The sequence below is a fragment of the Macrotis lagotis genome, chromosome 7 (genome assembly GCF_037893015.1).
Source record: "Macrotis lagotis isolate mMagLag1 chromosome 7, bilby.v1.9.chrom.fasta, whole genome shotgun sequence".
NCBI lineage: Eukaryota > Metazoa > Chordata > Mammalia > Peramelemorphia > Peramelidae > Macrotis > Macrotis lagotis.
Window position 1 is genome coordinate 1,858,364 of NC_133664.1, and position 20,597 is coordinate 1,878,960.

Consider the following 20,597-nt stretch of genomic DNA (forward strand, 5'->3'; position numbering starts at 1 on the left):
TTTAGAATTGATTATCAAGCCAGACTTAGATTTTAGAAAGGGATATTTAGTAAGGTGATAAAATGTATAAAATCATTTCTCCCCAAGGCTTTGGCATCCCCTGTGACTGCATCTCATTTTCTGGACTTTAATTCCATGCCTCATCTGTCTAATCACATGGAATCTCCATTGGCCTGTGCTGCTTTCTCAGTCTGAAATATCTCTTTTCTAAGCTATTCCTCTCATTCTCCTATTGGCAAGTCCATCTCTTGGGGCTCCATTTTGAGGTAGCACCCAGGCTGGATGTCCTTCATTATCCTTCTAACTTTATATCCTTCTTTCTGGACATCCACACCTTGTTCCTGAACCTTTTGTCTCTTGCCTCTCCCCTTTCTAGCTCATCTTTAACACACTGAAGGAAGGGACTGTCTTCTTTCTTGTATTTGAATCCCCGTTACTTAGCACAGTATCTAGCACAAGTATTGGCTAAATGCTTGCTGCCTTACCTTACCTTGAAACACTCTCCTGTTAGTACATTCAGGGTTAAAGGAAAAGTGAGCTCAAGCTGAGCAAGTCCTTTTGCTAGAGTCCTTTGAGACATGGTGAAATTTTCTGCTGGGTTCTTTTTTAGCGCTATGAATATGCTTCCAATTTGTCCTCATCTCCTGCTGTAGACATTGCTGTCAACTATTCCAAGGATGGCTAGGATGCTGGGGGGATGATGCCAAGTCCAAATCCTTTCAGACACTTTGAGGTTCCCAAGAGGGTGGGGAGGAGACCCAGGTGAAAAGGTAATCATCCATCCCTCCCCTGGCCCCTCCTTCCTCATAAGAGCAATATTGTTGGAATATTCTCTACCAGATCCTTCTCTTTCCAATCTGCCATTAGGGACTTGCTATTTTAGAGTTGCTTTGTCCCAGTGCTTTGTAAGTAATTTAGGAAATAGGGAGCCAGTCAGCACCACATGAGCCTTGTTCACAATGATGATTAAAATATTAATGCACTGATGCATTCCCTGATGCTGGCTGCTTTCCCTGCTGAGCTGGAAGGATGATGGCAACATCACCAAGACTAGGAGTTTTATGCATCATTGTGTGGCTCATTGCAGCAAGCACCAGGAGCTGCCTCCAGGACCAAGGACAGCAGCAAGAGCCCAGGGTCACTTGGTGCAGGTGTGGGAAAATGGACTTTGATTTCTTTCCTTTTCAACCCAAGTAAATTGAGTGATGTGACCACCTCGAGGCCCTTCTCTTTCTTCCAATGCTCCTCGGATGTCCAAAGGAATTTCTTCTCCATACATTAAAAAAAAATCTTCACAGGATCTCAGAGATGAAAGGAATTTCGATGGTCCTACCTGAGAAGGATCCCCGTGCAGCCTCTCTGAGGTCATACTACTTTAACTTAAGACTTGTCTGCCCTCCCCACCCCAGGGTGATCCATGCCAATCTGGGTCAACTCTAATGGTTAGGAAGTTCTCCCAATGAGCCTTTAAACATCTTAATTGCCATCCCCACTCTCTGGTTCCTTGATTTACCTCCTGGGGCCATGAGAGGGAGGAAAGGTTCAGGGTTCAAGGGACACCTCTTTGCCCTCCAGCAATTAGGAAGAATAGTAGAGGAAAAAGAGAAAGAAATTTAATGTGAATCAAAGAAGAAAGAGGAACTGAAGACTCAGATAAGAATCCTGATCTTTTTTAGGAGACTTGAGAGTAACAGAACAAGGGAAGGAAGAAGGACTGAGATAGCTTGGAGCTAAACTCCTAAAATGAGGCTCCTCCAAGGGGACTGGGACCTCTAAAAAAGAGGCAGCAGATTCTCTTCCAAGGAGTGATTGCCAAAGGATGTCTGCCCATCTAGAATAGAATTTCAATTTAGATTCAATAGAATATCCAGGAGCATCCTCTATTGACCTACTTCACCTTTCTTCCTCTTTTCATCTTCAAACTCCTAGAGAAGATCTATGACTAACATTTGTCTCCAAAAATAGCAGGTTTTTTCCCTGAGGCTTCTTCTGTCCACAGAATGTCCCTTGAGGAAAGAGGTCAGTGATCTTTGGGAAATCCAAATTCAAAATTGCTTTCCACCATTCTTCTTCCCATTCTTTACAGAAGATTCCTGTCAAGGTTTTGGATCATGTCATGGGAGTGACCTTGGCTTCAAACAGAGCCTCAGCTTCTACCTGGGCAAGCAGTCCTCCTTCACTTGTGCCCCTCTCACTAGACCTCACTCTGAATCCACCTGTCAAAGTTCTAGAGAAACCCATTTCAGATCCCATCCAACCCAAGGAGCACTTATTAAGCACCTGTTGCATACAAAACCCTTGGTAGGTGCTGGACACATAAGGAAAGAGGAAAATTTCTATGCTTTGGTTTCCTCTATCCAGGCTTTCCTCCTTGTGCTCAGATAGCTGGAGATAATCTATCTCCTCCACAACAGCCAACAGGTTTAGTCTCTATGTTCCCCTCTTCCTTAGCTTCCTCCCACAGAAGGGGTTGGACCCAACCTAGAGCATATAATCCCCAGGACTCAGAGATTCATTCTGTTTGCTCAGCTGCTGTGCTGGCTGGACAGTCCAAAGACAAGTCCTGAGCCCAGAAGCAGGTCTCATTTTAGGCCTCCCTCCCAAGCCTGAGCTTGAGTAGAATTGCTGCCCAAGGATGCAGTACCTCTCTCTGCCCTCCTCACCCCATTCTAGGTTGCTCAGACCCATCCAGGACAGTCAGAACACTGCTGTTCTCTCCTGGGTCTCCAGAGTGGTATGTCTGAGGCTGCCCAACAGGCATACCATCTTAGCTCCCATGTGAGTAGAGCCTCCTTGTCCAGAGGGGTCAAAGGGAGCTTATGATTGGAAGACTCACAAGCTCTTGTACAAAGTCAAAGAGACAATGCCTGGCCACACACACACAGCCCACACACAAATGCCATATGTACACAAAGTGATTGTAACTTCAGGGCTAAGGAGGCTCTCCTTACCTTGGGGGTGGCTCCCAATACTCTGGGAGCATCTATCCATTCTGGTGCCTCTCCCAGCATTCCCATGCATGCTAGAATCCTCCTCCATCAAGTCCCGCTTGCTTTATTTCTTTGTGTTATTTATGTAGGAAAACATCTAATTTCCCTGATAGAAGGTGGAGGCTGACTCATTTTTGTCTTGTATTTTCAACACAGGGCCCAATATACAGTGGGTACTAAATAAATACCTACTGATTGACCAAACAACAGTCCCCATGGGGCACGTTGACATCATTTCCTTAAACAACCATGTGAGGCAGTTTCACCCACCATCATTCTTACAGGCCATTTTAAACAATCACAACAAAGGCATCCCATGCCAATGACAGCCCTCATTGGGTGGGCTGCCAGCAGTACATCCTCAGTTCATCCTCTTTGCCAGTTAGGAAGACAGGTGGCTGCAGCTTTAGTCCTCAGTGCCATGGCAATGACTTTAGATTTTCTACAGGAGCTCTGCTGAAGCTGTGGGGGGATTTACAAGCATCTTTGCTGTCTCCCAAGGTCTCATTAAGAGACTGGCTATTCAGAAATGCACGCTTCTTCCCCTAGCTCCATTCAAAGGATGTTTGCCCACTGCAGCTGGGAGACTTTGAGTTCAGTCTGAGGAACAATCCTCCTCAGAAATGAATGCAGGACCCCAAGATCTGGCTTCTGTCACAGGCCTCACAGACAAACAGGTGTCATTCCAGGAAACAGGAAGGGAGCAGAGGCTTGGGAATCATGGGAGGAATGTAGAGTGGACAAGCCACATCCGCTACTAACGAGCAAAAGCTCTGGGGCCTGGTAGGGCCAGTTAGCATCATTGGGAAGTTTTCTTCCAGCTGTTGCTGCTTATTCTCAGGTCCTGACTTACTGAACTCCCAATGAATCCCCGACTCTTTCTACCTTCAAGTCTGGAGCAAGGCGAGGAAGATTCTACTTCCATATGAGGACAGAAGGTCAGTAGCCATCATATCCACAAGACCTAGCCATTTACAGTGAATCAGTTGTCTTACTTGCCCCAAGGCAGGGCGATCTGTTCAGCCAATAGCTTTGTTTTTAGGCTTTAACTTTTGAAAAGAATTTGCCATGTCTACATTTCTTCTTGAAGTTGCTTAATGAAATCACTAGATCCAAACTCAAAGCTGAGGACAGAGGGCCCCATGACTCATATGTCACCAATGCAGATGGCAGGCACACCATGAAGGAGATGATGCCATGTCAGCCACTGTCAACATCGAGTTTACCTCTTGTGCCAGGACTTCACAGAGAAGGGAATATTAGCAACTTCCTTCTATTAATTCCCAAGTTAATGGGATCTTCATTTGACTTGGCTAGGAGGCAAGACACACAGACCTATCCTATTTTAATATACAAATTGTTTATCCAGGGAAGTCAATTAACAATGATTAAGGACCTACTGTATACAAGGCACTGTTTTGGCTCCTGGGAAGACAGGCCTAGCAAATGGCTTCAACAGGGCCAAAAGCACCACGACTCACCCCCACTAAAACTTGACATGCTGGAAAATTTTTATGATGTAGGAAGACCACAAGTGGAATGTCCATTCATAAACACACAAAGTACAAGTAACAAACACATTGTCTAGAAACCCTAACACATGAAGGGCATATTTTGACTACTTGGGGATCCATGAGGCAAGGGCTGTGATGAAATTCATGTCTGGAAAACATCTCAGAATGGGTCACCCTCATTCAAAAGAAATAGAAGAGGCAGAAAGGCAGATACGGTATAGCCAGGTATGTTCAGAAGCTCTGTTTCTGTAGGAGCAAAGCTTGGAAGCAGACAAGGTAAGGAAGCCAGCAGAGTGGAGAGCACTTGGGTGAAGATCAGCAGAAGCAGAAAGAAAGCAAGATTGTCACTGGAGAACACAACAGACCATCTGGACAGAAAGAAGAAATGTGAACAGAGCTTGCAGAACAAATCGCAAGCCTGGGTCAAAGATAAAATATATTAGTGAGGGAGGACTTTGAATATCTGGACATCCACTACAGCCTCCATTCTGTCAAGGACAGAACAGTTAATAGCTTCTTGCTTTGTCTAATAATTTTGATTTTCAAAAGGTGATAAGACCATTGAGCAGAATTTTTATTTATGGTTCTGTATCTCATCAACAAAGAGAAAATGATTGCTGGGATGCAATGTTGGAAATTGTGGAAGGATGTGATGAGTTCCTCTGAGGGTTTGTGCTGAAGAAGAGATGAAAAGCTTGGCCTGGTCTGAGAGCGACAGAGAAGGTGGAAGTCTCTCTGTCCTGAGTCCCACCAGCTCTTTATCTGGAGAATTATTTTCCTATCTGGCCATGGCAGCTTAGAGATGGTATTAATAGCCTGGAGACTGTCCAGAGCTGAAGGGCCTTGAGCTCATGCTCTATAAAGAATGCTCAAGGATCTGAACTCTTCTGATTCTGGAAAATGCCCACCAAACCAAAGTCCAGCAGACTGAGGTTCCTCAGACAGGATCCACTGTGGCATGTCTAAATGGATCTCTACCCTGTTGACTCCAGAAACCCAGGACAGGCAGCAGATGTCAGCCCCTGGCTCCTGGTGGAGCAAGGGCTTGTGGGCTGCTTCCCCAGCTTTCTGTTATATTTGATTTATGAGAGTTAATGGCCTCTGAGCATCTAAGGTCATAGACCTGGCCTGGAAGACATAGACCACATTGTGCTAAAGGAGGAAGGTTAATAACATTACTCCAAAATGATGCTGCTTTAAAATGACATTAATATGATTTGCTGATATATCTGTACCCTCTTTTCTATCCATTGTATACTTGAGGTTCTCTCCTTCATGCATTTAATTACTCACATCTGTTTGGATTTGCCTGTAAAGGAGGGAAGCTCTCCCCAAACCCTGGCAGCTGGAGGCTTAATTCTTCCTTCAGGGGCACTAGAATGTCCTCATCAAGTCCAAGTTTATGCCCCCAGCCCCAGAGACTGTGAGCTACATGAACTAGGATTCCATTTAGCACCAGCTGCCCTCCTAGGCCCCTCTCAACACCTCGCATCTCACCACCAGGATGCCAACTCAAGGTTTCACTGATCCCAGCTCCTCAGCCTTCTCTCCATTCTGGTTGGAGGGCAGAGGCCCACAGAGGCCCCCTCCCAATGCCTCCCTAGACTTTGGGGCTCACTCCACTTGGCACCTGCTGCCTGGTCTAATGGTAGTTCCATAGAATAAGATGACCCTGAGCTGGATACCTGTCGATGTCCATCCTCTGCTTTCCTGCCTCCCCCTTAGATTGGAGACAGCTATATTGCCCAGTTGCTCTGGCATACATGGTGACAAGCCTCTCTGTGGTTGTCCAGGCTGATTCTTGGGCATCAGACCTGCTCCTGTCTGTGTTTTGCTAGCCTAAGAGTCATGGGAGAGGTTATCTTATATATGCAGCATAATTGAAGGATTTCTTGGTATGTCAGAGTCCATTCTTAGACAACAGAAATGCTGTTGACTCAGCAAGGCTAAGGCTGAAGGATGAGTTTAAGATAGACTAAGACTTGAAGGAGCATGTGTTCGAGTGGCTGGCAAATATGGTGATGGTCCACCAACAAACTCTATCCCAAGTGAAGTCTTGGATTGCCAAGATCTGGGGCTCCTCCATGACCTGAAGGTTTAGTTTGTAAAGTCAGCCCTTGTTATGGCTCCTACTGGACATCAAAATGGCAACCCTCCCATCTGATGTGGAGTCCTAGAACACGTCAACTACCCATCCCAGAAGAACAGAATGTCTCTTCACTTCTCAAAGATGAGATCAGAAGAAGAGAAATGGTAGCCACTCTCTGCCAAGGGTACTGAGATAGCAATTTATCAACCCCCAAAGGAGGCATCCTGGTCACCCAGAAAAGCCTTAAGCCCTTACTTTCTGAGGCAACACACCTGGACATTCACCTCTGGAAAAATCTAACAAGCTTTTTTCTGACTGCAAGCCCACATCTGTTTATTTGAGAGGGGGCTAGGAGGGCAACTGGTGCTAAGTGGAATCCTAACTCATGTAGCTCACAGTCTCTGGGGCTGGGGGCAGAAACTTGGACTTGATGAGGACATTCTAGTGCCCCTGGAGGGAGAGCTCCCTCCTGGTTCTGCTCTCTGATAGAAGTCGGAACCACATTCATTCCTGCTCCATGGGACAAATGCTTCTTCAAAATGTCATAGGATCATAAAATTAGCATTTGAAGGGATCTTAGAAGCCATCACATCCAACTCCCCCCTTTTATGGATGAGGAAACTCTATAAGTGGGTTCTCCAAGATTACCCTGAGGAACTCAGATCCTCTACCTCCACACCCCAAAATTTTTCCATTGTATTATGCTGCCTTGCTGAAGTTGGAAAGGTAAGGGAGCCCCAGATGGGGGTCAACTGTCAGGACTTTTTTTTCCCTCAAGTAGACAGTGAGGAGCTTTTGAAGGATTTTGAGGAGAAAGGGAATATGCTCTGGAGTTTTCCTCTTTGCACAAGGTAGATTTGCTAGGTAGGACTGAGAAGGAAAAAGGGGAGAGTCAGGAAGTCTGTCTAGTACAACAAGGTTTCCAGAAGACTAAAGGCACCTATGGCCTGATGGTCAGAGAAGTGGGCTCCCCAACCCCAACTTTCTTTGAACTATCCTCAGCATTGCTCTTTTCTAACAGAGAAATCAGAGTGGGCTCCAATGAACCGTTTGTATTTTCAACAACTTCTCCCTTGAGGGGATGAGATAGTCTCCCAGTTGCCCTCCATTCCCAACTCTAGGATTCTATTAAGGTTGTCTCCCTTAAGAATAGCCATTCTTTGCAAATGTTCAACTGGATAGATTCTCTTAAAAAGTCCAGAGCTTCCCTTGGTATATCCACTCATGTTTTAATTTCCATTTGGCACAAATGGGCACTGTCAACAGAGCACTGTCTCTGTATAAAGTTCGGTAGGAGTTTCTCAAGGCTCTTTGCAGAAAGAACTGAATAAATGCACCATGGATTAAGGCAGGGATGGTCAGCCATCTGCCTCAGCCTCGTGAGGCACTTAGCTGTGTGGGGGAAGACATCCATCTTATCAGACAAAACTTCCTAAGTCCATGACCTTTCATGGAAGTGAACATCTTATTTGAAATACTGCAGTCCAACAGACTCTGGCTATATCTCACCTACCCTTTTAGGGACAAATGCCATATTGAATATTGAATCAGTCTATTGAACACGTTGGATGACTTCCTGGGGCCACATAAGTATGTGTTTGGAGTAGAAATTGAATTCAGAGCTTTCTTATTCTAAAGCCAGCCCTCCACGCAGAGAGATGAGCGTACTATTTCTTAAGAGTAATACTCTAGGGAGGCAGCTACTAGATAGAGCAGACAAGACTAGGGGTCTGGAAGATGCGAGTAAGCTCTGTCTCTGACTTGTTCTTGTGTGATTCTGGGTAAGTCAATTAGCAGAGCACCGTCTGCCTCAGTTGCCTCATTTGTAAGATGGGAATCTTAATTCCTTTCAGGGTTGTTGGGAGGATCAAATAAGAAAGTATATGTAAAATACTATGCCACCTTTAAAACACTATTAAAATAATATCCTAACACAATTCAATCTACTAAAATGGCATCATGGGAAGAAAACAAAGCATGCCACCGAAACACCTGGTATGCAAATTTCCTGAAGGAGCTCTTGGAAATTTGTCCACATTCTGATGAGTGAACATTGGCTACGTGGTTTGGGGTGTTAGGGGATTTAATTCAGCTACTCAAAGAGAGGGCTCCTTAGAACATTGAGCACAAGTCTTAGCCTTGGAGAGAGAACTCAGATACCTAAAAATTTCCCATAGATATAATGGGAGCCATTATACCTTTCCACTTATCATTAGAAATGTTGCAGAAATAATTAATTTATTCATAACACGGCTCCTATTCCATCTTAGAGTCAATTTTCTAGACCCCATTTTGGACTTAAAAACAAAACAAACAGGTCAACAAAGAATGCCATCAAGGCCATCTGCTGAAGGCTGCCCCCTTCCCACACACTGCACACTTGAGCTGATGCTTTTTTAAACCACTCCCACTTCTTTTGCCTCCAAAGGGCATTTCCACCCATGATGCAACTGCTCTGGTCTTCTGCCTCCCACCTTCGTATCTTCTGGGCATGAGGCTGGAGGGTCAGATGATCTCAAGCCATGAAATTCACAGCTTGCTCAGCCCTTTGGATGATTCAGAATGACTGTGGGTAGGCCCAGATGGGTCTTGTGTCTTGGGACTATGTGTCTTGGGACTCCCTGGGTGCAGGGTTAGGAACCATGCGCTGGAATTCATTCTGGTCTGAGCTCAGTGCCTCACATGGTCTGTGGTAGTTTCTCATAGTCCCAGCTGGCACCTAGTGGTCTTGGGGTTGCTGTTGGCCTTGACCACAGCCCTGGCAGGATGGTGGCCCCAGAAACAGCCCTGGCCTTCCTCCCTCTAGTTTACTCTCAATGTCCATGTATGTAGTAGCCTGAGATATCTGTGTTACAAGACACCTGTGTTGTTAAAGTTGTTCTCATTTCAAGAGGCTTCCTTCCTCCAACTCTCTGGATCTTGGTTTTAAAAGAGCACAGTCATGATAATATCCATGGACCCTTGCTTCTGTTGACTGTGGCATCTGCTGGGTCACAGTCAAGGAGAAGCTTGCCCAAAGGAAGGTGGCCTCACCCACAGGGGGTCCAATGCATGAAACACAGTGGGCTGCCTCTTTGAGCCTCTCAGAAAACCAGGTGAGTCAGAGATGGGAGCATTGGGAGAAACCTCATTGTCCTCTAGCCGACCCAAAGGGAATCCCTGCTCTGTTAAACCTAACAAATAGCACCTCCTAGGAAATCCATCATCAATCTTTATTCAGCACCAGCTGTATGCCAGGCACTGTTCCAGGCACTATGCCAAATGTTGGAGATACAAAAGTGGGAAAAGACAGCCTGCCCTCAAAGAAGATGTACCATCCACTAACCCAGAATTTCCCTTTCACCCAAGTCAACAAGCTGCCATGCTCAGCCTCAGGATTGGAGAGTGACCATGAAGTATTCAAGTAATGGCAGAGTCCCTTGGAGCCACGCTTCCTTAAGTCATGGAGTCTTTGAGCTGGAAGGATGCTCCATCATCACTCAAGTCCAGTTCTGACCTTACTCAAGTGTTTCCTGGACAGCTTACCTGATGAGGGGCCATCCACTTGCCATGTGAAGGTCCCTTGAATGATATCCAGGGGTAGGTTAACTTCCCTGAAATTCTCTCTGCTCTCACTAAATCTGCCTGCCCTTCAAAGGCATGGTGCATTGAGTAAACATAAGAGAGAGTCCCTGCAATTGGCCCTTGGAGTCAAGTTTATACAGAAAGAGGAAAAAGAAGAAAATTTAACTAATTGGAATTCCAGAAGTCCCATCACAGTCTTAGTTCTACTTCAGACTCCTTTTCCTCAGCTTCTCCCTTTGGAAGCCATGAAAGGTTTGACTAAATAATCTTTGAGGTTTCTACCATCTATGAATCTGGTGGGTTCATGCTCCAGAAATAAGATGCCTAACACTTCCTACCTGTCCATGATCCTTAGGAATCTGCTAAGATCATTTGCTACCAAGATATCTGGGGCTTTACATGACACTGCAGAGAGAGATAATAAAGTTCTTTGTAGAATTGCCCACCTCCCATAGACGGTCAATTGAACCATGTATAGGCATGCCACCCAAACTATTACTGAGCATTTCCATAAAGGCCATGTCTTTCCAAAACAAGCCAGCAGAGGCCAATCTTCCTTTGGAGGCTTTCCTCTCCTAGCACTGACTCAAGATCTAGAGGTAGGAATCACCAGGCCAGAGCTGCCTCCTTGTGGTGCCATCTATCCTTGCAACTAGGAAACTCCCAATGGTTGCTGCCCCATTGCAGCCACTCTGGGAATCATAAGCCAAGAACAGCACTGAATTATTCAGGCCCATGGGACCAGATACAGGCATGCCCTGAGGAGGTCAAGGTATTCATAGAAGCCATTTTTGCAGTGACAAGGAAAATGAAACAAAGCAAATGCTCAATGGAGAGAGGAGGGCTAAACCCCTTGAGGAAACCACTATAATGAAATGTTATGGTACCAATGGAAATGCTGACCATGCAGAGTCCAGAGAAGCAGAGAAGACTGATATCAACTGATGCAGAAATAGGAGAACTCTAAACACCAGGAGCAAAATATAAATGCAGAGAACCACCCAAATGTTGTCTATTTGTCATGATTGAGCCCAGCCCCATGAAGGGCTATGGACAAGAACCTCCCACTCTCTTTGTAGAGGCGGGGGATTGTGGGGGCAGAACACAGTGTATATTGTTGGTCTGCTTTTTTCTTTCCCTTGTTGTAGGAGTTGGCTCTCTAAGTGAGAAGGGAGGCATCTATTTGAAAAGTTAGCGGATTGATAAACTTTAAAAATACATTAAAAGGTCAGTTTAAAAAATATGGTGACCTTAGGACTTAGTTATAGCCCTCGCTCAATACCAAACAATTAAACTAGAATGTAAATTGTCAAATATATTTGATTCTTAAAAAAATAAAAGCCCCTTGATCCCATCCATACTCATCCAAAGCACCTATTCCCCCCAAACATTTGAAGGGCAATGACATTGACATCTCCTGCCAGGGCAGGCCCACATCCTGTCTCCTCAGCACTGACAGGAGCCAAAACTTCAAACTGTCCCAAGATGTTTCACTCAAGCGCTAGGAAAGGTATTTCTATGATAGTGATTTCTTCCAGAAAGGTCCCCAGTGTCTCCTCCTTAGTCTAAAGGCCACATTTTGCTGAATCCTAAGTCCCAAATCCTTTGAATTATACCTACAAAGAGCTGTAAAAGTGCTAGCCTGAAAAGTACCCCTTCCCTTTAACACCTGAACATCGGTACCTAATTAGGACCAGTTAGGAAGCCCCAGAAGTTTGCTGCCATCAGTTCTCTCTTCTCCTTAGAGAATTCCTCATCAGGTTAATTGGTCTTGTGTCACATTGGAGGCACCAGTTCAGTTGGCTACCTCCTCCCTGTCTCTGCATTCTAGCTTTTCCACCAGTGATCTAGACTTCCCCTTAGCCCTGGGGAGCAGATATCTGGTGTCATGGGAGCTCCTTGACCCCTACCCAAGACCCCCTACCTTCCGAAACTTCTCCATTTGCTTGTAAAGGTCTGGGTCAAGCTCCTGAGATACATCCTTCATCCACAGCAACGCCCCACGGTACTCCGTCCGATACTGCTCCATACGGTTCACGGTCAGCCAGGTATCAGAGATGGCTCGGTACCGAAATGTCTCCACCTCCTGGTAGAGGCGACACAAGGGGCTCCGCAAGGCCAGCCTGAGATAGAGATGAAGCCTATGCTGAGGCTGACATTGCAGGAAGGAAACCAGGACATTCCCCCAAACCATTTTTCATACTATAATGGCAGAACCTCCCAGGAGGTGAACTGGAACCCATCAGGGACCCTGAGGGTTATGAACCATATGAAACATATACCCATGTGAACCCTCAGGTTCAGTGTCATTCTTGACAGCCTGGTATCCTGTCATTGCTGCTCCTGAAGAATGGGCATGGGGGGGGGGGGGAGAGGAACAGAGCATGTCCACAGTCTGGAAGGCAAGCAAACAGTTATGGAGGTTTTTCTTCAAGAACTTTTCTCATCACTATAGGATGAGAAGTGTTGATATGCTTAGAACATCTGAGATCCAGATGGAAGAAGAACCAGGATCACAGTAGAGGCTGATGACTGGAAAGCGCCTTTCACCTATCATTCTTCTTCTGGGTATTCTGGGACCACAGCCTGCCCTCCCTCTTGTGTATAATGAGAGGGTGAGGCTAGTGGTCATCAACTCCTTCCCATGCTGGAGAGGCAGTTTCATAAATAACTAGTTCTGACCAAACACCAGAGAGGTGGTTGGCATGGCCCTAGAAGGGATGCCCTAGGCATATTTGTCAAACCCTCTCTCAAAGGAATCCTTTCTCCTGATCATGGATACTTTTCCTGGATTGCTGAAGCCAGAGTTCTGGAAATTCATGTTAATCTGTTGCTGTTTCTTGCTCTTCTTCCTGGGGTTCACATTTCAGACCTTGAGGATTCTGAGGGTCTTCCCCTGGGGGTTGTTTCTGCTAAAGTTTCTGTGAAGTTTGTAAAACAGGTGAGATTCTAAGGTCTTCCTAGGGGAATCTAGTAGAGTTTGATTTCTTTTTAAACTCAACTTTTGGAAACCAGATTTTCTTCAACTTTCTTCATGTCCTAGTTAGACCCCTACCTTCTGCAGGAAGCCTATCTCAACATCTCTACATTCTCGTGACTTCTCCCTTCCCATTTAAACTCTCTATGGGTGGTAAAGCTACGTTTGCTTGTTACCTCCCCATCAGACCATAAACTCCTTGTGGGCAAGGTCTGTCTATGGTGCTTGTTGGAGCACCACAGTTGCTTAGCACACAGGAAGTATTTAATAAATGTCTGGTGACGGACTTTTTGCTTTTATTGCTAAAATAGAAGAAAGTAAAACTCAGCCAAGTTCCAGTATAGAGGTAACCTCTTCTTCACCTTCACCCCACATCCAGAAGAATGGGTACAGCCTGGACTCCAAAGCCATAACGGCTTCAAAGAGTGATTCTTAAAACCCAACAGTGCAGCCATCAGAAATGTGACCCTTAATCTTCTTTCTGGAACCTCAAAGCCATGAAATGCTTTGGGAAGCCCTGACTCCTTGCTGACTCAACCTTTTAAAAAGGGGAGATTATTGGGAAAAAGAGAAGTGGACTTTGCTAGGGAGCCTCCAGACGGGAGGTGGATGTAGATCAATTAATTCTGGATGATTCTACTGCTCAGGTTTGGACAAGTCTCTGCCTTCAGGGATGCACATTGATTTTGGGTCTGACTCCTTGGCATGAAAAATGCATGGTCCTACATGATGTTCTTGGAGGTCAGATGCTACCATCTTCTTAGAGACATCCATAATTCAATAGCACCAGAATCATGGCCTGATTACAGGATGAAATGACCTTAGAAGTTGTGGGTCAGAACTACACATATCTTCAGGGCAATGAGTACATGGCCCAAGTCACACTAATGAGTTAAATCTGAGTCTCATTCTAGGCTCAGAAATGTTTTATTCTCACAGGTTCCCTTTGGGTTAAATAAAGTCATGCAATAAAGAAATACAATAAGAAAAACCAGAAAAGGTTTGTACTCAGAAATCTGGAAGCCAAGCAGCTCCAACTAGTGAATGAGGGAAGTTTTCTGACCCATGGAACAAGGATATAGGGGAGATTTCTTAACAGAACTATTGTTATTGAGGGAATTCCTGGATCAACTAAAGGAGAAGTACAGAATAGTGAGTCTCAGTTTGGGTCAGATTCTATCTTCCTTTGGGGTGTTGGGTCAGCCCTGGCATGTCCTGGCCACTTGGGCTTCACCAACGGGGGTTCACTCTGAAATGAACTGCTTGGCCCCCCACTGTGATGGATGTCTTACGGTGAGAGGACGCTTTCTAGGCTGACCAGTTTTCATGGAGAACTCAGCTCCCTTTTTCCTCCCTCCACAGTGATCCTGAGAAGGAACACAGCAGAACTGAGAGGGGGCTGAATCAGGGAAGGGAAAGCTTCTCCAGAAGCCTCCAATACATTCTGTTCCAGTTGAAGTTCAAACAACTAGGGGCACCATGAGTCCAAAGGGCTGGAGGACCCTGAAGAAATCGAGAAGCACAGGAGAGGGGATGATGACATCCATTGTTCATGGGCTGAAATTCCAAGGACTTGCTTATGATAGAGCCATGATGGACTCTGAGGGGAAGGCGGAGGTCAATTCTGGACATGGCCAGATATGGGTGTAACAGTAATTTTGTTTTTCTGGCTTTCTCAGTGTGTGTGTTGTGGGGGAGGGGGAGGTGAGAGGGAATGAAGTGAATTTTTGTTTGAAAATAATAAAATGAGGAAAACCATTTTTGGCCTGCTCTAAATCATTCAAGTGTCTTCTTCATTATTATTACCTTCTGTGAGACCTTAGAATTTTCTGAAGAGTGGAATAAAAGCTGTCCTGTATCCTATATGTACACTGTTACCTTGAGTATTTGTACAGAATTCCTGGGAAACCTGGCCTATAGTTGGACAAGCTTCCAGAGTAAACTCTGGGTAAGGACATCCAAGGCCAAGAGTTGCTCCTTTTTGGAGCAGACCCCAAGGTCACACCTTATGGGCCTAAACCCAGAGCTTCTGAAGCTGGGCCTTGGGCCACACACACCCCTACCCAGAGAGGGAGTGGATAAGGGCAGCAGCTCACCTTTGCTGAGAGGAGAAGCACAGTGCCTTCCCTGTGGCCTGCATCATCTTCCCTGCCCGAGACTTGTCCTGGGAGCCCTGAGATCGAAGAAACCTTCCCAACTCACTCTCTTCTTGTGACAGGACTGAAGAGAAAAGAGGAAAAGGGACAAGGAACAGAGTGAGGGTTCCCAAGCAGGTGGTGTGGGCAGTGCAAGCAAGGCCCTCTTTGGAGAGAGCATGAAGATGCAGAGCAAGTCCTCCCTCACCCTCTCTCCCCAATCCCCATCTGCATCCTCACATCCCCATTCACCCTCCCCCACCCCATCTCTCTGCATCCCCCACATCCCTCCCCTCCCCTACTGCTCTGTACCCTCATACCCCTCTCCCCCCTCCAAACCCCCACCTCATCCCATCCCCACCCCCCACCTTCCTCCCTCCACACCCCCCATCCTACCCCATCCTCTCCACACCTCCCACATCCCCAGCCTCCCCCACTCCTCTGCACCCCACACCCCCAGCCCCAGAGAATTTCAGACAATTATTCCATTCACTAGATGAGAGTTCAAATATCATGGGGGACAAAGCCCTATTTAAACAGGCATCTGGGGACACAGCCTGAAACTGTAAACCAGGCCCTTTGCTGACAGGTAACCCATGGATGCTCCCTCTTCACCTGAATGATGGCCTTGCCCAGCTTGGGCCCAGCTCCCCTGGCAGAGCCCTGGGTCTCTCAGGTGTGGCACCAGTTCTCCGCTTACTGCCCCCAATGACATTCTGGTTTTCTATTGTATTCTATTTATAATGTCACATTTGGGGCAAGATTTCTTGAGCTTACACACCACACACACACACACACACACACACACTCATTTCTCTCTCTCTCTCTCTCTCTCTTTCACACACACACAGCCTTTAATGATGAAGTGACTTTGATCTTTGTTTAATAAGAAAAAAATGACATTCTATACCAATTCCAACTCTCCTAGTCTCTTTCTCTATTTCTGCCTCCATTTATAGATATATATGTGTATGTATGTATGTATCCATCTATCCATCTCTAGCCACACACACACACACACACAAACACACATCCCTATCTTCTCTCAAAGGCCAAGCATCGTTCAATATCAGAATCCCTTAAAAAGTGACTCTTTCCCTTTCAGGAAGAGATCCAAGTCTCAAGCAGTCAGTCCTACCTCACTGGAAGACGAGACTCCCTTTGTTTCCAAAAGCTGGAAGATGACTAGATTCAAATGTCCAAACGCATTCCCCAGATGATAAAGATGCAAAGAATAGGAACTGGCAATTCTCAAAGCAAGGAATCGAAGCTATGAACAGGCATGTGGACTAATGATGACTAATGATCAGAGCAGTGCAAATTAAAGCAACCCCAAGGTTCCATTTTGAACCCATCCAATTGGTGCAATCGATAAAAAAAGCGCAATGGCAAATTGTGGAGGGGCTGTGGGCACACTAGGGCCCTGTCACTGAAGCTATGAATTAGTGCATCCATTGGAGAAAGTTCCTGGGAACTGTGACCCTGGAAGTGCTAGGCTGGTTAGACCCTTTGTCCTGGCGATACCCTGCTAGATTTGAGCCTCAAAGAGACTGAGGAAAGAGGAAAGACCCCAAGTGTCCACAAATATTGGCAACAACTTCTTGGTGATGACAAAGAACTGTAAACTAAGGGGCTGCCCACCACATAGGGAATGGCTCAACAACCTCTGGCAGAGGAATACCATAGAACACAGTTTTGCTATAAGAAACAAGGGATGGTTTCCGAGGAAGCCTGGGAAGACTTGTACAAAGTCTGAGGTGAGCAGAACCAGAACAAGTCTCACAACAATAGGACGATATGGAAAGGCTTGAGAACCACGATGATCCACCTCAATGAGCTCAATGATGAACCATGATTCCAAGAGCAGCCGTGGGGCCTGTGACCCATCTATTGAGACAGTGGTCAGACAGAAGCCCCCCCATACACACAAACACACGTGCACATAAGCATCCATGTACACACTTACATTTGTACCATGGCCAATGCCAGAATTTATTTTGCTTGACTGTATGCATTTATTTCAAGGGCTTTGTCTTTTTTTCTAGGTAGCTCACTGGATGGAGTGAGTGCTAGACCCAAAATTAGAAAGTCCTGAGTTCAAATCTGACCTCAGATGCTTACTAGTTGTGTGACCCTGAGCAAGCCACTTAACTTCTTTTTGCTTATACAATGAGGAAAATAATGGCACCTGCCTCTCAGGGTTACTGTAAAAATAAAATAGTCAATTCTAAAACAAAATGCCTAAAAGTCATCCTGCTTTGCAAAAGTGTGCAGTAAAAACTGTGGAGTTGATGGGGAAAATGGAGTTGGGCATAACTCTCCAAAACTTTGTGCCACATATTAGACATCAATACAAGCAGCACCACGCCACGTACATGGGAAATGACCTGATAAATAGTGGCAGCTTCTGCTGCTTGGGGGGGTGATGCCCAAGGACCCTGGCCTGGCTGGGCTAGTGGTGGCCTCAGCACAGAAGGAATCAGGAAGCTGGCCTTGGAAATGCCACCCCGAGCCTGCTCATGGAAGGCACCAGGGCTGAGCCAGTGTCTACGAAGTGACGCCATTTTCTATAATCTTTCTTGCAGCTGAAATTAAACCCAAGCAAACCCTTGAAAGTGTTAGGTTCTAATTGTTTCCAAATATGTCAATTGTGTTGGAAGAAATTTGGATTTTCAAAAGAAGTATTATAATAGAACTGACTGCGTAATAAACTGATGGTGTTTAATGTGGGCTATTATTACCCGTTGCTATTTTCTCACTTAGAAGAGGTGGGGAGTGGGGAGGAAGATTCAACAAATACATGCTAATAGAAACTTTTAATTTTTGTAAGCAATTGATTCAAGGCTCTAGGTGACCTTCTGATAAGAATGTACCACCCATGGTCTCATGGCAGAAGGGGAGCCTGTCCCAGGCAGAAATCCTGCCTACCACAGATTCTCCGTAAAATAGATTAAAAAAGGGGAGGGGCTGGTCCTCTTGGTCTCAAGAAGGATCATCTGTAGTTTGAGAGGCTGCCATTTTCTGACCATTGAGAGTCCATTATATGGATATGATAGTGCCCCTCCCTCCCATGAATCCAGGGAAGACAAGACAAGACTGGTACCCCAAGAGGCCTAATCTATGTTTGAAAAAGACTTTTGTTTACCTTCCAAACTGTAACTGGGAATGCCCCCGGCAATACTGCAGGGATTGGTGTTGTAAAGATGCCCAAAAACTTCTTATTTACATATGATCAAAAAATGCCAAACTTTGGTATGGGGGCCAGGGATTGTATTATCATTATCATCATCATTATTATTATTATTATATTATTATTAATTTCAAGAAGCCTGTCCCCCGAGGATTGACTACCAACACAGTCATAAATTCTTTTTTTTTAAAACATTTTAAAAAATTTTATTTTTATTTAAGGCAATGGAGTTAAGTGATTTGCCCAAGGTCACACAGCTAGGCAATCATTAAGTGTTTGCATCTGGATTTGAACTCAGGTCCTCCTGACTACAGGGCCAGTGCTCTGTCCCCTGCGCCACCTAGCCACCCCCAATGAATTCTTTCAGTCATAGCCAGTCACAAAAACTGTCCACTGAGGAGTGGGGCTGGACTTCTGTTGGGGTGCACAACTTACATTCTTTTGTTCCTAGGGTGTATGATCAAAAAGGCGGTGGTTGCTGTCCTCAACTGGTACCAAAGAGTCCCTGGTGACTTCTGGTGGACTCAGTGACTGGCCACCCAGGGTTTCCCTGCTGGGTCTTTTCCTAGTGAGCAAACCTCTCCTCCTCCCTGACAATGCTTGGGGTCATCACTTAATCCTTGGCTCAGGTGAGCCCACTTCCAGCCTGACTCTGCTCTGTTGGCAGTCACTGCCACCCCTTTTAGAAGTCTCCAGGCCTCTCCCAGGAAGTTCTCTGGGCCCTGCCCTGGCTCTGCCCAGTTCCTCATGGGCTTCTTGGTGACTGCCTGCATAGACCTGCAGATGCTTGGCAAGAGGGTCTCCTGCTCACCTGTCTGCTTCAGCTCCCCTAAGCAGGTGACAGTGAGGAGAGACAGCGGCCTTGAAGGGGGGACCAGGGCATCTCCTCCATTGTGGGTGAAGGTAAATGAATCCCCTGTGGACTCTGGGATCGTGTGTGTGTGTGTGTGGTGTGTGTGTGTGTGTCCATCCACCACTGCCAGGGAAGCACAGCACACAGAGGGGTTTTTCAGTCTGCCTCCAGGTCCCATGACTTTCCTTTTCCTCCAGCACCTGTTTGTACCCTCTGATGCTCAAAGGCTGGCAAAGGCCTTGGAAACCAGCAGACAATGGATCTGTTCATCTCCTCCTCTCACAAATGTGTGAATGATGTCTTTTCAAATTAGCTTTTGGACAATCCAGTGTGTAAATATGACCACCCAACATAGATCTAGCTAGAGGAAGCTGCACAGACCCCTTAGGGCAATCGCTTTAAAAATGGATTTCAATCAAAGCATTTTCTGAAACACTGAGTCCATCAAGGAATGAGCAGGACTTGTCTTCCCTTGGGAAGCTAGTCCACTCTTGGGGAGCATCATCTTCCAAATAAATTCTCTTGCCCCTAGACCCTTCCTTACTGTTTGTCCCCTGATGGCTCTTTTCCTTTCAGAGGCCAGTTTGCTTTGAAGGGAGTATGATTCTCTCAAATAACCTCTCATGCTCCTATACTCTCTTTATGCCATGTATTCCCCTACTGCTGCTTCCACTAATCTCCTTAGTGGATCAGAGGCTTCCAATTCCAATTTATCTTCTCCTAAATCAATAGAATAATTAAATAATTTGTCCCCTCCCCCAAAGAAGAAGGGAGCAGGAGCTAAGGTGGAGGTAATATGGGGGGGGGCGTCATGGGATGTCATGTCTGCTCAAAATAAAAGAGAATCTTTTGGCAATCGCTAGTGTTTCCAAGCCCAGATTTCTCAGAGAACTAAAGGGAAATCAAATCTATGGAAATCCCAGTAGATAAATCAGCAATGGACTTTTAGCCTGGGGAGAAAAAGTGGGGTGTCCTGTTCTCTGCATGTGCATTGTAGACAAACTCCAGTTCCTGATTCTTTACTAAAGGGCAAATCTTATAAGCTGCATATTTCTGGGTTGGGTTTATTTGTGGGGGGGAGTCATTGCATTAAGTGACTTCCCAATATCCCACAGTTAGTGAATGTCTAAGACTGGTTTTGAATTTAGTCCTCCTAACTCCAGGACTGGTGCACTATCCCCTGAGACACTCAGTTGTCCCAAGATGCATACTTCCCAAGAAATTCCTGAAAAGTTCCAAGGACAAAGAGCACCTCTCAGTCCCTAATGCAGATCTTAGCAACACC

At 45.7% G+C, this 20,597-nt stretch overlaps 1 protein-coding gene across 7 annotated transcripts in view; it reads right to left on the minus strand.

The window, feature by feature from the left end:
• The window catches only part of ICA1 (islet cell autoantigen 1), a 49,007-nt gene that overhangs the window by 15,123 nt on the left and 13,287 nt on the right, over positions 1-20,597 (minus strand). For all 7 annotated transcript variants that reach the window (XM_074195383.1, XM_074195376.1, XM_074195377.1 and 4 more), the window contains 2 exons: positions 15,231-15,354; positions 12,082-12,280 (listed from right to left, as the gene is read on the minus strand). In XM_074195383.1, coding sequence (XP_074051484.1) covers positions 12,082-12,280; positions 15,231-15,354 — 323 coding nt within the window. The remainder of the gene's footprint in view (positions 1-12,081; positions 12,281-15,230; positions 15,355-20,597) is intronic.